Source organism: Paramisgurnus dabryanus, chromosome 6 (assembly GCF_030506205.2).
Source record: "Paramisgurnus dabryanus chromosome 6, PD_genome_1.1, whole genome shotgun sequence".
Lineage (NCBI taxonomy): Eukaryota > Metazoa > Chordata > Actinopteri > Cypriniformes > Cobitidae > Paramisgurnus > Paramisgurnus dabryanus.
This window is the reverse complement of record NC_133342.1, coordinates 7,366,405-7,383,953: the sequence shown is the minus strand read 5'-3', so window position 1 is coordinate 7,383,953 and position 17,549 is coordinate 7,366,405. Positions and strand designations below refer to the sequence as shown.

General features: G+C 33.9%; 1 protein-coding gene across 1 annotated transcript; it reads right to left on the bottom strand.

The window, feature by feature from the left end:
* Positions 1-1,324: 1,324 nt before the first annotated feature.
* On the bottom strand, positions 1,325-15,997 carry twsg1a (twisted gastrulation BMP signaling modulator 1a). The gene is made up of 5 exons (XM_065262243.2): positions 15,862-15,997; positions 15,051-15,191; positions 9,648-9,747; positions 6,894-7,139; positions 1,325-2,420 (listed from the first exon to the last, which is right to left on the bottom strand). Exons 2-5 carry the CDS (start codon positions 15,177-15,179, stop codon positions 2,239-2,241), a joined length of 657 nt encoding a protein of 218 aa, XP_065118315.1. The 5' UTR covers positions 15,180-15,191; positions 15,862-15,997; the 3' UTR covers positions 1,325-2,238.
* Positions 15,998-17,549: the final 1,552 nt, after the last annotated feature.

The following is a 17,549-nucleotide window of genomic DNA, read 5'->3' as shown; positions in this document are numbered from 1 at the left end:
TAAAAAATCTGTAATCATTTTCTCATCCTTGTGTTTTTCTATACCTGTATGAATTTATTTTTATTATGACCACATAAGAAGATACATAAAAAAGATTTTGATAAATGATGGTAACTGATTGTAGCCGTTGACCTCCATAGTAAGAAAGATAGGATGCAAACTACAAGGGATATTTCTGCATCTCATAAAAGCATTTTAATAAGTTAAACATTTAACAACTTAGAAAATTACGTAATGTTTTCATAATGAGACGCGTATATACAAATGAAAAAATACTTATGGTATTACCATAGAAACATTTTGTGAAATTACTCTAGTAAATACTATAGTGTTTTTGAACCATACTACAATAAAGATACAGTAAACTGGATTAAAATACTATAGTAATTTATAGTAAACTAACAATAGGAAATGAAGTAAAATTACTCTAGCAAATACTATAGTCTTTTTGAACCATTCTATAATAAAGTAAATTAAAATACTATAGCAATTTATTGTAAACTTACTATAGGAAATGTAACATTTCTCTAGTAAATACTATAATATAGTATACTACAATATACTATAGTTTACTGTAGTAAGAACTAAAGTATGCTATGGTACTTATACAGTTTATCAGTTTACTATAGTTAATACTATGGTATGTGTAGTAAATAATATACTATAATTTACTACAGTTTACTATAGTAAATACTAAAGTATAGAACAGTATTTTTTCATCTGGGTAAGCAACGTAATGTACTCATTTTAATGTACAGATGAACAGATTTAAATATATATATTTTAACCCTTATGAAAATTAAAGATGGTTTTATTATAGTAACCATGTTTTTTTGGTGTATTGATTATTATCATCAAAAGCATGGTTTTACTACGGTTTTTGAACCATGGTTATTTTATGGTTACCATGGTTTTACTATAGTAACCGTGTTGTTATTTTAGCTGTAGTAAAATCACACGGTAATAAATTTGCTGTAATTATGCAGCTGGTTGCAGTAACTTACTGTAGAAGATAAAGACTGAAAATGTTTCATGTTCATTTAACTTTGAACAAACTGTTGCCAGTAAATACCATAAGTGTAAAATCTACAGTAAGTTACTGGCAACCAGCTGCCAGTACTACTGTAATTTCTACAGAAATGTTTTACAGTGCATGGTTAATTTTCGTAAGCGAAGTATGTGCTTCCTCCAGCAGAGGATGCTGTTGTACCTAAAACAACTAAAAACCACTCGGTTCCTGATAGTTTAAGCATCATGAGATACAAAAGTATAAAATTACTGTAAAGGTTTTGTTTAAATTGTAGCAATGCATTTTGTTAAACACAAGCAATATCTGCATCTTCATTTTATGACTTTTTGTTATTAAACTTTATTTTATTTCATTATTAAGGTGCTTATACAAAAATATAAGAGATGTTTAAACTTCTCTACATATTTCTTTCAAATATTTTACAATGCTTGCAAAAAAATACGTAAGTATGTGAAAGTCAAAGAAATCCTCATGGGTCACAACAGACACATGAAAAGCCACACAAACACCTGTCAGATGGGCTGTGAATGAGGTCTGATTGATGGTAACTCTTTCTGATTGTCGTGATAAATTGATGCCAAGTTAAATTCAGACTTTGGCAGAGCTGCAGTGATCAATTTAACCATTTCATTTTCTTCATTGCCTCCAAACCAGCTGTGGAAACACAGTACGGTCCCTATATGGTATTTTAATCAACAGACCATCTGTGAATAAAAACATTAGGAATGCGGTGAAATCACTCTAGTTTGTATTTACATAGAAAAACTTCTGCAGTAGTTTGTGGGATTGACACTAAATCGGCCAGAAATAACCACTGTGTACTCTTTAAACATCTTTCATCATAATTCTTGTGCTTTAAATTGACTCCAAAGGTAAGGACACAAACTAAAACCTTGCACATCAATTACTTAACAATTAATTTACATAAAAAAAAACATTTAAAAGAAAAATGTTGCTTTGCTTTATAATAGAAAACAATATATGAAATGAAGACTATATACAAAAGCTATGGATTGTGCATCGAATGAAAAGCAACTCCTGTGTGATTGTGTAATAATTAACAAGCAATATTAATTTAACTTATTAAAAACATTTTCTCAAAAGAAAGCATGACATAAAAAGCACAACAGAAAAAGTGTTTTATACAAATAACAGAAGTGATAGCGTAAGCTCCTCAGTGCAGTGATGGTGGAGGGAGGGCAATGATCTCAGATCAGGCAGTTCATACATTTGACCGTTTTGCTGCCGTAGTCCAAACATTCGGGTCCTATGCACTCACAGCAGGCGTTATGAAACCAGCGATACTTTGATCCACCTATTGACTCACAGTATTGCTTACACTGTCGAATGGACAAGCAGTCATCAAAGTAGACCACCGTACACATGGCGTCTGAGGAATGAGAGAGAGGAAGGAAGACTGATGTGAACTAATCACAGTTTGTGTTAATTTCAGCATTTATTAATGCATTTTTAACAATTGTTAAAGTTAGGTGATGCACAATAAACTAATAATGAAATAACCTATATTTTCTCACATAAGTAAAAATTTTATGTGCATTTCATTTATTACTTCAATTGCTAACACCTAGAATATTTAAAGTTGTTAAACTTAAACTTTTCACCCAAAGTGAGAAAAATTAGGTTGAAAAAACAATTCAATTTCACCGCATTACTGAAAAATTACATTTTTAGGCGCTACCCATTGAATATTTTTTTTCTTTTGACAGAGTATGTTTAGGTTCAGTTACTTAGGTTAAGGTTTTTTGTCAGTAACTGAAATGACTTATTTTTCCACATTTTTTTGGTCATTTCATTGGTATTTAACAAATCTGACTGTCTTTCACTGCAAAACCCTCTAAGTACATGCAAAAATCACTCTTCACTCTCCTTTCTGAATAAACACTCAAAATTTTGTAAATATCCTTATATATTAGGTAAACCTCTTTAACCAGATTAAAAAAGTATTGCACTGTGACGCACGCACGGTATTTATTCAATTCTTTTCCGTGCACTTTAAGGACTTTGCTGAAAAATCTTCATGACCATTTACCAGATTCTGACAACAAACTTTTTGTATGGCCTAAAGGCCAGGATTAAGTGAATTTGAAGCTAAAGTATTTGATGAACGTATCCACCTTATTTTTAACGTAAATCTGGGTTCCGAGCTCATTTGTGTAAGACTTCCGGGGAGCCACTTATTAATAGTCGTATTGCGAGGGACACAAGTGTGCCGTTTTGACTGGCTTTTTAATGTTTATTATAAAATCCAGGAAGACCGGCATCATTTGTACAGTTGGGGTTGACATATAGCTGGTACAAATGCAGTAAATCTCTACAAAACATTTGTTTTGATCATAACCCACGCACAAGAGCTGAATGTGTATCCATCCAGTAAAACCTTTCATAGAAACGGCCAGTAAACAATAAATACAATAACTGTTCAAAAACAACAAACATTATGCTGATAAAAATATGCTGATTTATTTATTCTGCTACAATATAGTATTACAAAAATGTGTTTACAGTACAGAATATATTCAACAGTGTTTCCGCTATATACATTCAACCGTGGCGGCCCGCCACTCCTAAAACATCCCCGCCACGCCTGCCGTTGTGGATAGAAGGGATACAGCAAACGAAATCTCGTTGGATGAGCACTGTTTTATCCTAATCCTTTAACCAAACCCAACTCTAAACACAAAATTTCACACGATTGTAGGATGTATTTGTATCTAATTTAGCCAGAACCGCTGTTTTCATCCTAATAATCCTACCTCCAAATCTAATCCTTAACTTTTCGGCATTTGCTGTATCCCTTCTAGACAAAACCCACAGCGGCAGCTTGCAAAAAGCTACCGAAATGTCCGCTCTGCGAGACTGGCTGTCTAGAAATAAATTCCTTTCTGGATTTGCGTTGTTCACTCATTTATAAATAAATCTCCTAAAATATCATAATTTCCTCCATGGGTTTAGTTTCATGCACAAATAGATTTAAATCAACAGAGGATTTATTATTAAATCAACAGAGGATTTATTTTTATTATTATTTGAGAAATAATAATAAAATAAATAAGCCTATACGAAATATGTTGCACTTCAATAATTATTAAATTGACTAAACGAATAAAAAAGTATTTGAGTTTCTGTTCTTTTTTTGTGACGCGCCCTAAAACCAAACCAGCAGAAAGCACGTCATGTTTTTAATGATTATAAATAAGCACAAGGTTTTCTACTTATTGTGAGTTTACACAAATAAAAATACATCATTTGAAGTTTCGAATGTTGTTTTACTTTTATCTTTATGACTATAAATTTAGGGTAATTTAAAGCAACACTATGTAGTTTCCATGTAAAAATGACTTACAGCTCCCCCATGTGGTTGAAAAGCGCAACAGTGCCTGGTATCAGACACTCTTCTGCAGGCAGGGGGAGGGGGGAGGCTGTGTGCTCTACCCTCCACCGCCACTTTCAGAGTGTGCTTGTAGCAGCTAAGAGGCTACTCAGGTTGCAGCAACAGAACAATTTGTCCAGTTAAAAGTTGTTCTATCACTGAAATAAATTTAGAGACATTATTTAAAGGTAAAAAAAACTACATAGTGTTGCTTTAAGCTGCAAGGTCATCACGCATATGATGTTCACCGGCGCAAATCTACACCAACACAGCGCAGGGCTGCGAGAAAAGACATTATTAAACTTTTGATTTAACATATTACGAGTTTTTTGGACATTCATTTGGAATCACTGTACTCATATTATCAACTTATCTGGCCATTAGTTATTCAGAATATAGGCTATAAGCGCAGCGCACTGCTGACCGCTCAGCTGTCAGTCAATCGTCTGTGCTTTAGATCGACACTCACAAAGTTTCACATTAAATGATAAGATATTTGTCCAAAAACAAAAGGCTAAATACTGAATACTACTTATGCGACTGCAAGACATTAATAGTCGAATCTGTTTGTAAGGAAACTTACATTATTCCCGTGGAAGAGAAGAACGTTGGTAATAGAAACTTGAGGCAGACGGTGAGACTGTTTTATCTGTTTTCAGACGAAACGGCAGGGTCGGGGTACCCGCGGGTGAACCGCATAATATTTGATCTAACGGGTGTTATAGGGTATTCGCGTGTCATTAGTGTTGTAGATGCAGGTCGGGACTCAATAGACAAGAGTAAAATGCCGGTCTAACATCCAAGACCAAAATTCGACTCGTTTTTAAATGTCCCGTGCTTATTTGTGTTTAAGATCTGTCTGAAGACCGTGTCGATTTGTGTCGAAGTCTGTTCCCTCTATGTTCCCCCTATTTTTCCCTTCAGTGTAGTGTTTTTATGACGTTTTTATCACGTTATAGGTTTTATTATTTATATATTTAAAGTTTTAATGGCTACTGAGATGTATATGTGTGCATTTCTGTAATGTATCTGTATTGTTCTTAATGGTAAGTCAATTATTTTTACAGTATGAATCATATTATATGTATAATATTTATTTAATTATGTATGCAAACATTACATTTTTAAAACAACCAGTAAAGGGAAAAAAAAGAAAAAGACAGGCTATATTTTAAAAGAAATACCCTAATAGAAAACTGTCAAATGTATGAAATATTTAATAAATTGTATTATAAAATACATGATATTATGCCTTTTTAGTATAACCAATGAAAATCTTTAATCTTTCTAAATGTAACGTGATGAAAACGCTATAAAAGCACTACACGTAAGGGAAACATAGGGGGAACTGAGTTCGACACAATACCTGTAAAGGTTTATATTTAACTGCGCGATTTGCTGTGTGACCGGCTCGGGGTCACAGTCTTTATGTCAAATGGTACGGGTGTGAAATAATATTGCTGCTGATGTCGGATAACTGGTCGGTTGTTCTGTCAATCCTACCCGTTCAGCGGTGCGGATTATCAAACAGGACTGCATGACTTTGTAACAGCTCTGTACGCTAAACACGAGGACGAACTTGCAATGCACACTACATTAAAACTACAATGAAATATCCAAACTACGTACGTAGCTGTGTAACGTTTTTTTAAGAAAATACAGTTTAGATCAAACATAGAAAAGCAATATGCTATAAATATAAGGAAAAGTAAATGACAGCGTGAAAATTATAAAAAAATACATCTGAGTTTACTGTAGCCTATATTCTACATTAAAAAATTTTTTTACATTTATAATCATCATGGGCGCCCCCTGCCGCCACAGCTGAAAAAAATCCTAGAGGAAACACTGATTCAACATAAACTGCTTATTAGTTAATGTTTATAATAGTTATTTATGGGTTTGCACTTACTTTTGTTATGTTTTAAATGAAAAAGCAAATAATTTCATAAGTTAATGTCTCCATCTAGAGCGTAAGAAGCAATGTAATAATATTTTCATAAACAACAATACTGAATAAATGTAATAGTTTAATATGTTTATTATTGTTCGTTTAAATAACTTAAAATGTGTTGAATGAGAAAGATGCTGCTGTCTGTCGGACCACATGAAGCTTGATGTGTCGCCATAAAAACTGTGGTATGTAGTAAATATTTACCATAACTATTTTTATCATTTTTATGCGTGCTCCCACTACACTGTTTTCTACCGGCCGGCTATTGAAACAGACGTCTTGCACAAAAAAGAGACATATGCCACACCTCTTTTTTCTGCGATCGAAAATAAGGTGGATAGGGAGCATTCAGTCAATATCATTATCTTATTTTTGACTCAGGTGGCATTTGGCGGCTTTTTGCATCTGAGCTCTATTCAGTAACATGATTTATTAATATAATGTTCAGTATTCTGAGACATATTTAGTTTTAATGTCTTCATGACAGTATATTTACTATAGTAAATAAGAGTTGTTACCTTCATGGAAACTGCTACTCTGCACAGAAATGTTGGGGCTCTGGCTGTCGAGTGTCTCCAGGATAGACACAAGGTTCTCGTGGTGAGACAGTTCTTCGGCGACAGGGAACGATACGACCATCATGTTAATGGGTGTGTCGCCTTCGGTCAGGGCTCTGAAGAGCGATGGGATTGGTCGGTACAGCTCTTCTACGGTGCTTTTGGAGGTGGCAGGACTGTCGTTATAATTTTTGGGGTTACACATTCCTATTGGACAGGAGAAATCAAAGTGTTTATCACAGATTTCAAAGACCTGTGGCAAACATCAAATCCATTATATGTTCCACCTGTTCTGCTAATGCATACTGTGTCCTCATTGCCTGTTTATGATTTTTAGTATTTGCTAAATGTCTGTAATGTCTAAAGCAACCACGTTTTAATCTGTGATGTGTTAGAAATATAAATCAACCTCAGACTTCCAGATGAATTCACTCAACAGATGCTACTTTTACAACTGTGCACAACATATGTGACCCTGTCTGTGAAATACAGGTTAAATTTTGTGATTAGGAAAATCAAATTTCAGTTCAATCTTTGACATGATCTTACTCAGTTGATATTAAACATATCAATGTTATATTACAAACACTGAAAAAAGAAAGGACAGGTTTAACTTAGTAAAAGTCAAGAGTCAAGGGCTTAACTAAAGCACACACTGATCACCATAATGGTGGTTTATTGAAATTTCAATATTTGTTTAATATTAAAGGAGGGTGCAAGTCTCCAACAATACCAGGAAAAGTCGCTACATTTGTCGCAAAAAAAAAAATCTATTTAGGTCCTTTGTAAATTGTGGAGAAAAAAGCCACGGAAATGTTAACACAAGCATCTTTACAAGCTATACAATCAAATGTGATAACAATGGCAGAATGTTCAACTTCGACACATGACTGTCAACAGGAGCTACAGTTTGAGAGATAAATTGGTGGTGATGATAATCAGATAACCGATGAAAGATTTAATAAGGAACAGAACGCAGTAGAGGTCTTGTGTTTCATATTAGCTCTGGACTGAAACAGCTGGATCTGATTATCTGAGTACCACAGCAGGTTCTAGCCCTGAGGAACAACCGAGCACTATGAGCAATATATTATTCCCTTTTATTCCCTCTCTGCCAATAAATGAGTGTTTGGAACACAAAAATCTCCAGAATGTGCTTTCTTAGATCCTAATATTAAGAAACGGACGCTTCATGCATTGCATGTGTGTGTGGTATGGAATGAATTAAACCGGTTATTTACAAAGAAAAATCAAGCACAGAGGCGGCATCTAAATCATGCTTTGATTTTCCAGACGGAACATTCCCTTTTATTTACTTCTGTGTAAACCTCATGTTGTTTATTGTGTTTAGGTATGGTACGTTTCAATTCTCTCTCTTTTGATTCTAACTGATCCCGAGTCAGAGGTAACGCACAAAGATCTGGATCATCTCACTTCACACTTAATTCTGCTGCCAGCACCCTACAACACAGTCCTAATATTTACAAGACAGTCAAACTAGTTAACATAACCCAAGTCTGTTAGCTTAAAAGTTTTGGGTCAATTTTTAAACATTGTAATATGAGCAAGTCCATGCAAATGTCAATGTAATCATGCAAAGTAATTTTTTTAAGTACATTTTTAACCATACATCTCAGATGTCAATATTTGGTGGTTTAAATACCCATGCAAAGTCTCTGTAAAAGCTTTTTAAGAATTTTTATTGTATTTATTGTTAAGTAGTTGCCAAATCTTAGAGTTGTCACGTCCACAATAAAAAATGTCACAGCCCTTATCTTCATTTGTTGGTGATTATTGCTTCCGGTTTGTGCATTTCAATTCAAAAAATTCCTACAAAGCATGATGTCGCCCTAAAACTTTTATTTGAGAGTCATTTTTTGTCACATCCATAATGCATGCAATTTTTTCCTCATCTAAAATAGAAAACATGAGTATAGAGCATCTATTTTTCTGAGGTCTGGACTTATATTTTTCTGATGTTACGGGAAATATAAACAGTAGGTTCAATATATTGTCAATAAATGCAATGTAATTATGGTAATATGGTAATGTGGTAATAAAAGAGTTTTGACTGCAAATGTCACACCCATGGAATTGCTCATATGTTTATCTTTATTTTGAATTTATCTATAATTTGAATAGATTTTGGATATCTTTACAAATATTTTGATTAGTTAACAAATGTCATCATTGTTAATAATGTTTTGTTTTCCAAATATAGAACAAATGAATAGATGGGAACAGCGCCTGAAATTAACACATGACCACGCGCCAAATACGGGTGAATTTTGTATCCCAAAATAATATTTTGCATTTAAACAATAGTTGAAGGACCCCCAGTAATACCACCACGGACCCCCAAGAGTACCCAGACCACCACAGATGGCCCAATCTCTACAAAGTGCTCTTCTAGTGATGTCAAAAGAAACATTTTTTGGTTCCCCAAAGAACTCTTCAGTCAAAAGTATTTTTTTATTACACAACTCATTGGAATGCTTGATTCTGATTGGCCAGTCATGACATTTGCTGGTTTGTTATTCTCAGATAACAACCACACAAAACTAATAAAACACAGTAACCCAGATGCTGCAAATCATTTAGCCAGGTACACTTTAATATGACACTAAAATTCAATATAAATATTGTCTTTTAATAACATATATGACATTATATTTACAAATGATTATATAGTTATATCGATTATTATAAACTCACCTACACAGTCGCAGCATTCCTCCCAAAGAGTACTCAAACACAACATACACTCTTTACAACACGGACAGTTCTCCTCTGATGGCCGGCACTGGCAAAGCCCCTACACACATACACACAAAATATACATTTAAAAAAGGTAAACATACAGGGGAAAAAATATCCAATATGGAGGAAGTCTATGTTACATAAACACACTACATACACACCGGGGCTGAAGTGAGAACACACATGCTATAGAGAGTAGCGTGAGCGCGCCTGAAGGAAACATTTAAAGAGAAATAACAGCGGGCAGGACTGAATCAGAGCTGTTACACAATGGAAAATATGTCAAATCGACCGGCGGAGATCAAAACCTGGGACACTTTTAGCTTTAAAATTACAGAGAAAACATCAGGCCAGATGAATAAAGGGCAGCAGAGCCTCATGCAGAATTTGGCTCACTGTCTCTCGTGTTTTGCCAGCAGTTGTGAGGAAGAGGTCAACTTCCAGATGTGTGTGTGTGTGTGTGCCACTAAAACTAAAACTTCAGGGGAACAAAAAGAAAGAGAGTTACAACAAAATTGCAACAAAGTGACTATAGAAAGTCCAATCCCAGGAAAACACGTGGGCCAGATTCTTCTTCTAAGAGAAACAAGCCCAGACAATTCCTGATCCCATTTAGTTCTTCTTAGTTTTGTGTTTGTGATTTTCATGCATTCCTTCAAAGCATCACTGAGCCAAACAACACAAAGGTCGACACTAATTCAACACAAGATATTGGAAAACAGCAAAATTGACTGTAATGTCTCATAACACATTCACAATTTAATATGCTTTGGTATTTTGTACCGAGTAAATACAATAAATACTTGGTTACAACCGATTTGATGTGAAAGAAAAAGAGATGAAAACATGTACTGTATATAATCATTACTGTAAGTTTATTTTATTTGTTATGAATGACAGGAAATCAAATCTGATTAAAATGAGTTCACAGTTTAATAAGTCCCGACCAACAACCGCAGCTTGTTAACTCATTAACCGTTAACTGATAAGATTTTAATATTAAATTGTCATTGAGTAAAAATACAGTTGACGATTGTCTGTGACCTGGTAAAAACAATACAAACAGAGATTGATGAGATTCATACTCTGATTCTTGTGTGTCCCAAATACACAGTGGTTCATTTTGTCAATAATTTCTAAAAGTCCTTAATGACAAACTGCTGTAAGAGTGTTGGATCTCATTTTGACAGAAAATAAACTTTTGGTGAGTGGGTAAATCAAGTAGTTAGATGATGATCTTTACCATTATGTACCCACCACCACAGAATTGCAATATTAACTTTACAAAAAAAATGTTTCCCTGGCTTTTAATTGAATTTTTGATGTATTATCCTATTGTTTTACTACTGTGTTATTTTATGTTTTACCCTGTGCAGCACTTTGGTAGGTTTCTACCTTCTTTAAAGCACTTTATAAATAAAATGAACTTGAACATTATCATAACAAATGTGTTTTATACACACAAAATTAATGCAACCAAGGAAAAACGAAAAAGAGTCCAACTAAAACAAACACTGATCACCATAATGGTGACTTCAAATAAGCGAATTGTGCTTTCTACAGCGTTATTTTTTACAGAACATTCAGAAATAATGTTTTATAACAGTTTTAAAATAATAAAATGTAATGTTTCTTTATCATTTACATAACAAGCAAAAAGTTAATATACTGTAAATATATATTTTAAGTGAATAAAACAGTTGTTTTAAACATTGTGTGAACATTAAAACATGACATTGTCATAATGTTTTAAAATGGTACAATGTAATAAGAAACGTTCATAAAACGTAAAAAACTGGACACTTTGGGAACCTTTAAGGAACGTTCTTAGAACTTTTCTCTGTTAGCTGAGACCATGCGTTAACAAATATTTTTTTCTTTTAACTGATAATACTAATTGGTCATAAATTCTTAACTTCTGTTAAGCGGTCAATATGAACATCTCCATGCACAATTTTTTTTATCCAGCTGCGCTTCAAATGTGTTGCCAATGCTATAAGTACAGTTCATATCATGCCTTGTAGTGAACCTGTGACACAGATGTCAGTCCACACATTTACATTCATGCGTTTGGCAGACACTTCAATCCAAAGGGAATTACGGTGCATTCAATCCATACATTTCTATCATTAATATGTGTGTCGAACTCATGGCCTTTGTCTTGCTAACACACACATTTACACATATACTGATAAATCACTTCTGCCTTTTGATGTAAATCTTATGCATGACATACAGATATCCATTCTCACTATCGTGTTCGGGCACAAACGTTAAAACTCAGAGAGTATGAGTCACGTTAGTCGCTTGTGATCTGTTTAAATGTCAGGTATGCAATAGCATGTGTGGCAGTGACCTGTATTCACAGAAAAGCATATAAGACACAGCCTACTGTATCTTGCCTATACACGTCAGGCAACAAGAAGAAACATAATTATATATTATGCTATATACAGTAAGCTACACGACCAGCATAGACATTTAAAGAAAGAATAGTTCATGCAATTTCAAATATATAATGATTCGTTCACTCACTTCCATGGGTTCGAACCCAGGGAACACACATGCTGAAAAAAACAGGTTTATCAACTTTTCAATCCTATAAAAAATAAGTCATTTAGAAGGGATATAGTAGCTCGGAGGGCTACTATATCCCTATATGACATAACTGGTGTCTACATCAATCCCTCCAAGCCACTATATCTCATGTAAATGACTTATTTATGTCTCACTCGGGACATCAGCTGGGATTGACATTAATACATCTAACAGCAGCGAGGAAGAGAGACAGACAGCCGAATAAAGCACAAGCAGGTTAAGTATTTAGTTTAGTTAGCGTGTGCATGTGTGGATGCCACAAAACATTCATCTGTGAATAAATCGACTGCAGACACCACAGCCACAGACACACAGCTGACTGTATCTTCACACACATGCAGACATTTTCTGGTTGAGAGATTGCCAAAGGAAACATCTAAGTCTACCAATGACCAAGCAACCACTCAGACCTTCATACATTGAGCAACAAAAAAAACCGTGAAGTCACCACCTTAAATATACAAGCAGAGACAGAAACTCCAGTTGCCTATTTTGTGCAAAGGTGAGCAAGCTTTTTTTAAATCATTTCTTTGCACAAAGAGGATCACACTATCAAGGTGGATTGTGGGATTGACGATGATCCAAAAAAGCTTCAGCACTGTCTTGTTGTGAAGGTTACTGGTCGCTGTCATTTAGGGTTCAACAGAGAACTGCTTAAACGCAGACTCGCAAACAACCAATGCAAAAGTCACAAATACAAATAATTGTAAAAAATTAAGGTTGAATGTGCTTAAGTTATTCCAGCTTTATTTTTATAATTCACAGCGACTTCTAACTAGTCAATAAAGTTGAAATGACTTATTATTTCAAGTTGTTTAAACTTAAAAATGTAAGCACAGCAATGAATTTTTACACACTGTTAGAAAGTAATCTAAGATGCTCTGAATAAAAACATCTGGCACATGCAATAATAGACACACAAATAAACTTTCATGAGCTCGCAAAATAATTATCATACACAGGTAATTATAATATTACATTTTAAAGGAGTCATACCGTGAAAATATTTCTATATTTAAGTGCTATAATTGGGTCCACTGGGGCTTCTATTAACCTAGAAAATGTAAAAAAGAACAACCCAGTAACTAAGTTTTGGTAAACCATTCTGTGCAAGCATGTGAAAAAGTCTAATTACAATACTATTGCCCCTTAATCTGCACTATCCAACCACATCATTGCCATTATGGCGATCAATGTTTGCATTTCCTCAGCTCATTTGCATTTTAAAGGACACAGCCAAAAATGGCAATTTTAGGATGCTATAATAAATTATCTGTGGGGTATTTTGAGCTAAAAGTTCACATAAACACTCTGGGGACACCAATGACTTATTTTACATCTTAAATAAATCTCATGATATGACCCCTTTAAAAAGGCTGAAATATAATGCATTTGTAAAAGCAACCACCCATCCTAGAGGTCATCCAGTGACATCACAGAAACAACCTGGTAACCACCATTAACCGCCTGTGTTTATTACTCAGATAATCAAAACATGGTTACATCTCTTGCTCTCCCTCTCGCTCTCTCTCTCTCTCTCTCTCTCTCTCTGGATATACAGACTAGAGTAAACACAGAGAAAATCTGTGTCCATTTCAGCGTGGAAGTGAGAAGTAAACAGAGATCTAATCAGAGCAAACATCAGACGCAAAACCAGAAAGAAAAAATAAACTAGAAAAAATATCGGAAAAACTTAAGGTTCATTGCCAGAAACATGCAATCACTGTGGTATATGTTTAAAAACTTTGATACCTATATTCATAGCAGTTGCTTGACATTTAAGCTTGGGGGGACGGACTGGTCTATCAAATACTATATATAATATATATTTCTATAATTTTTATGCTACTGTTGTCAAATAGCAAAAGGCAGGATGTTCTGATTGGTAGGTGTTGTATTTGTCCCACCTCTCCTCCATGGTGATTGGATGGCTGGATAAAAGGTGACTTGGCATTTTAAAAAAAGCTAATATTATGACCAGGTTAACAGTGGTTGTAAAAAGTAACATTTTAAAATGTATAAGAACCTAAATGAATATATTGTATATTCTACAAAAATCCTTTTAGCCCACAAGCTCGGCCTGTGCCTACTATGAAACCTGTCAAAAAATAAAAAAATAAACAGGTATTTTTGTTGGTGGTGAAGGTAAAATGTCTGGATCTAAATTTAAAATAAGTAATACTGGACCAACATGCACAACAAAAATGCCACAAACACAAAGAGGCTACACTGACGGGCGTATACACAGACACAGTCTGTTTAAAGCAGTCATTACGCTCCAGGGAAAATATGATTCAATATAAAATTAGTTACACCCAGTTGCCCCCAAACACTGGGTATACTGAATGTGTCTTGCGTGGTGAACAAGCAGAGAATGAAGAATAATGCAAAAACATTACTCAGATTGCATTAAACTATGAATATTATCACACTGTTAGGATTTTCTGCTAGCAAGAACTTCAAATAACTTTGAATTGCATTTTGATAGTGTGTTACAGAGAAATAGGCCACTCTGGGCCAAATCATTCCTTGCAATCCTGGAAAATGTCAAGCTGGAAAATGTCATTTTTCATTTTCATGCTATTTCCAAGTTCCCCAAGACCACGCAAACCCTGACAGAAAGACTTTATGAACCATGGAGAATTTGTAAAAATGTTTATTTAAAAACATAAAAGAATTCCAGATGATAGGAAAATATTTCCAACAGATTCAGGTCAGCTGGTGTGTTATACATTAGAGGAACATCTGGCAGTGTCTTACCTGTAACAGACATTTGCTCACATCACTGGCACACAAGGCTTTGTTACAGGCACTGATGAAGGTCAATCCAGACAGAAAAAATAATACAGAGATCAGCAGCACCGGACAGATGAACAGACCTGGCCGCATCCTGACCAAAACCTGAAACATTAAACATCATCATCATCATCATCATCATCTGCATATTTTGACTCTGCGTCATTTATCTGTTAGGGGCTGTTGCTGTAATGATGATAACAATAATTAAATAAACCTTTAGTATTACGTATCCTGACTTATTACATATATAGTAAAACAATTTAAATGATCCATATTATGCAATAATGTTTTTAAATAATTAATACTGTTATTATTATTATTGCATGCGTTTGACAATCATAAAATTCCCAGACTCTGAATAAACATAAAAAAACCCCTATGGCATTATGGTATGTATAAAAAAATAATAAACAAAACTTTGGTGCCTGGTGATACGAATTAAAATAAAGTATGCTTGCAAATAGAGATAGGTAAATGCGTAGTTCTTGTGCAAAACCAGAAAATAACTCCACTGACGTCACATTACACTTCACGTAAATTAACTACAGACTTCAAATGCAGAACAAAAAAAAAAGAAACTTCTGAGTTGAACTGTTAAACGAAACAATGCCCCATGAACTAATAACAGACGCACGAAACACACATTAACGTCACAAAAACGCAAATACGTGCCTCCTGCAAAAGTGACGCAAAAATATCATAATGGATTATAACGTCACAGCTCTCACGTGCGTCACTGCCTCAGATTACGTAAAAAAGCGTGCATACTTACTTCACAACTTTCCTTTGGTTTTTGACTTTCTCTGGTTCAGATGTCTTGTCTTATCCCCGTTTAGTTTGAACAGAAACAGGACCGGGTTTGATTCATGGACACTGAATAAAAGCGGCTAGAATGGCAAATATTTGAAAAGCGTGTCCTCGAGTGGGCGTGGTATTGTCACGTGACAGCGCTGGTTTCGTATCGATAAATATGTTTATTTATAATACATATAGCCTACAAATACTGCAGCAAGACAGGTTATCAGACATATATCGTATTTACATATTTCAGGCTTTATTTACATTATAAACATTATTAAACTTTTTTGGCGTTTTAATATATAATTAAATTAGTATTTATTATATAAAATTTTCGTTATTTGCTATAATACTATTCATTTTATTTATTTATAATTGTCCTTGTTTTTTTCATGTCTTTTAATACAGTATTTTTATGCCTCTATTGTTTGATCTTAAGGTTTTTTTTAAATCAAAAACAGATATAAGATACAGCAACAAATAAACAGTTTTCCAAGTAATAAAAAATAAAGAGTGGTTCAGTAATTTACACAAGTTAATAAACTTAAGAAACCATCATATAAAAGTACATGGAATATGAATGGAAATTGCATTAAGATCATAAGATAAAGGGAAGAAATGAAAGGAAATAAATAAATAAAAGGAGAGACGGCATAAATACACTTATAAGCATATTAGAGTAAAATATTGATATGTAAAAAATTTTAATCGTTTTAATAGCCTTTCTGATTAACAGATATCGAAATTGTATCCAAGTAGGCCTACATAAATTGTTGTTTGAAGACATTAAAGTGGGGATTTTTGTAAATTTAAATTTATGGATATGAAACTTTCCCATAAATTAAAGAAGATTTATACAAAAGCTTGCATTGATTAAATTTTTGTCATTAACATAAATCCACAAAGAATGTCTGTATGAGTTAAAGAAAAAATAATAATTCAACATCACTCCAGAAAGACTTTTTCTTTAAATGCAAAATTGTAAAAAGCCCTAAATACTATATTTAGTATTAAACTCTAGAAATTGCTGTAGTATTTTATAATAATTAGGATGCTATCTTGCAGTAATAATTGTAGTAAATTGATAAACTGCAGTAAATTATGTAGTATACTTTAAAGATGCATGTTTAAGTACTATAATTGGGTCTCCAGTGCTTCTATCAACCTAGAAAATGTGAAAAAGATCAACCCAGTAACTTAGTTTTGGTAAACCATTCTCTGCAAGCATGTGAAAAGTAGGTCATTGAAATTTGGCTCCCCTTGTGATGTCAGAAAGGGATAATACCACACATTAATCTGTACTATCCAACCACGACACTAGCATTTAGTGCAGCTCATTTGCATTTTAAAGGACACACCCAAAACAAAATTTTTGCTCACACCTACAAAGTGGCAATTTTAACATGCTATAATAAATTATCTATATGATATTTTGAGCTGAAACTTCACATATGTACTCTGGTGACACCAAAGATTTATTTTCAATTTTTAAAAAGTCTTGTGAAATGTCCCCTTTAATACTAACTATATTAAGGTTAAAAAACACTAGTATCTAGTATGTGAAATAGGGCTTTATGGGCTGCACAGCGCCCCTGTAGGATAATATAAGAACTTAACGTTTGCCATTCTAGGGCTTGAGATCAACATACAGCTCTCTTAAAG

Excerpts from the sequence above, each read along its gene's own strand:
- twsg1a (XM_065262243.2), bottom strand. The coding sequence starts at position 15,179 with ATGCGGCCAGGTCTGTTCATCTGTCCGGTGCTGCTGATCTCTGTATTA. Across the intron at positions 9,748-15,050 it reads TGAGCAAATGTCTGTTACAG|GGGCTTTGCCAGTGCCGGCC; the intron begins GTAAGACACTGC and ends GTATGTGTGTAG. Across the intron at positions 2,421-6,893 it reads GAGTAGCAGTTTCCATGAAG|ACGCCATGTGTACGGTGGTC; the intron begins GTAACAACTCTT and ends CTCATTCCTCAG.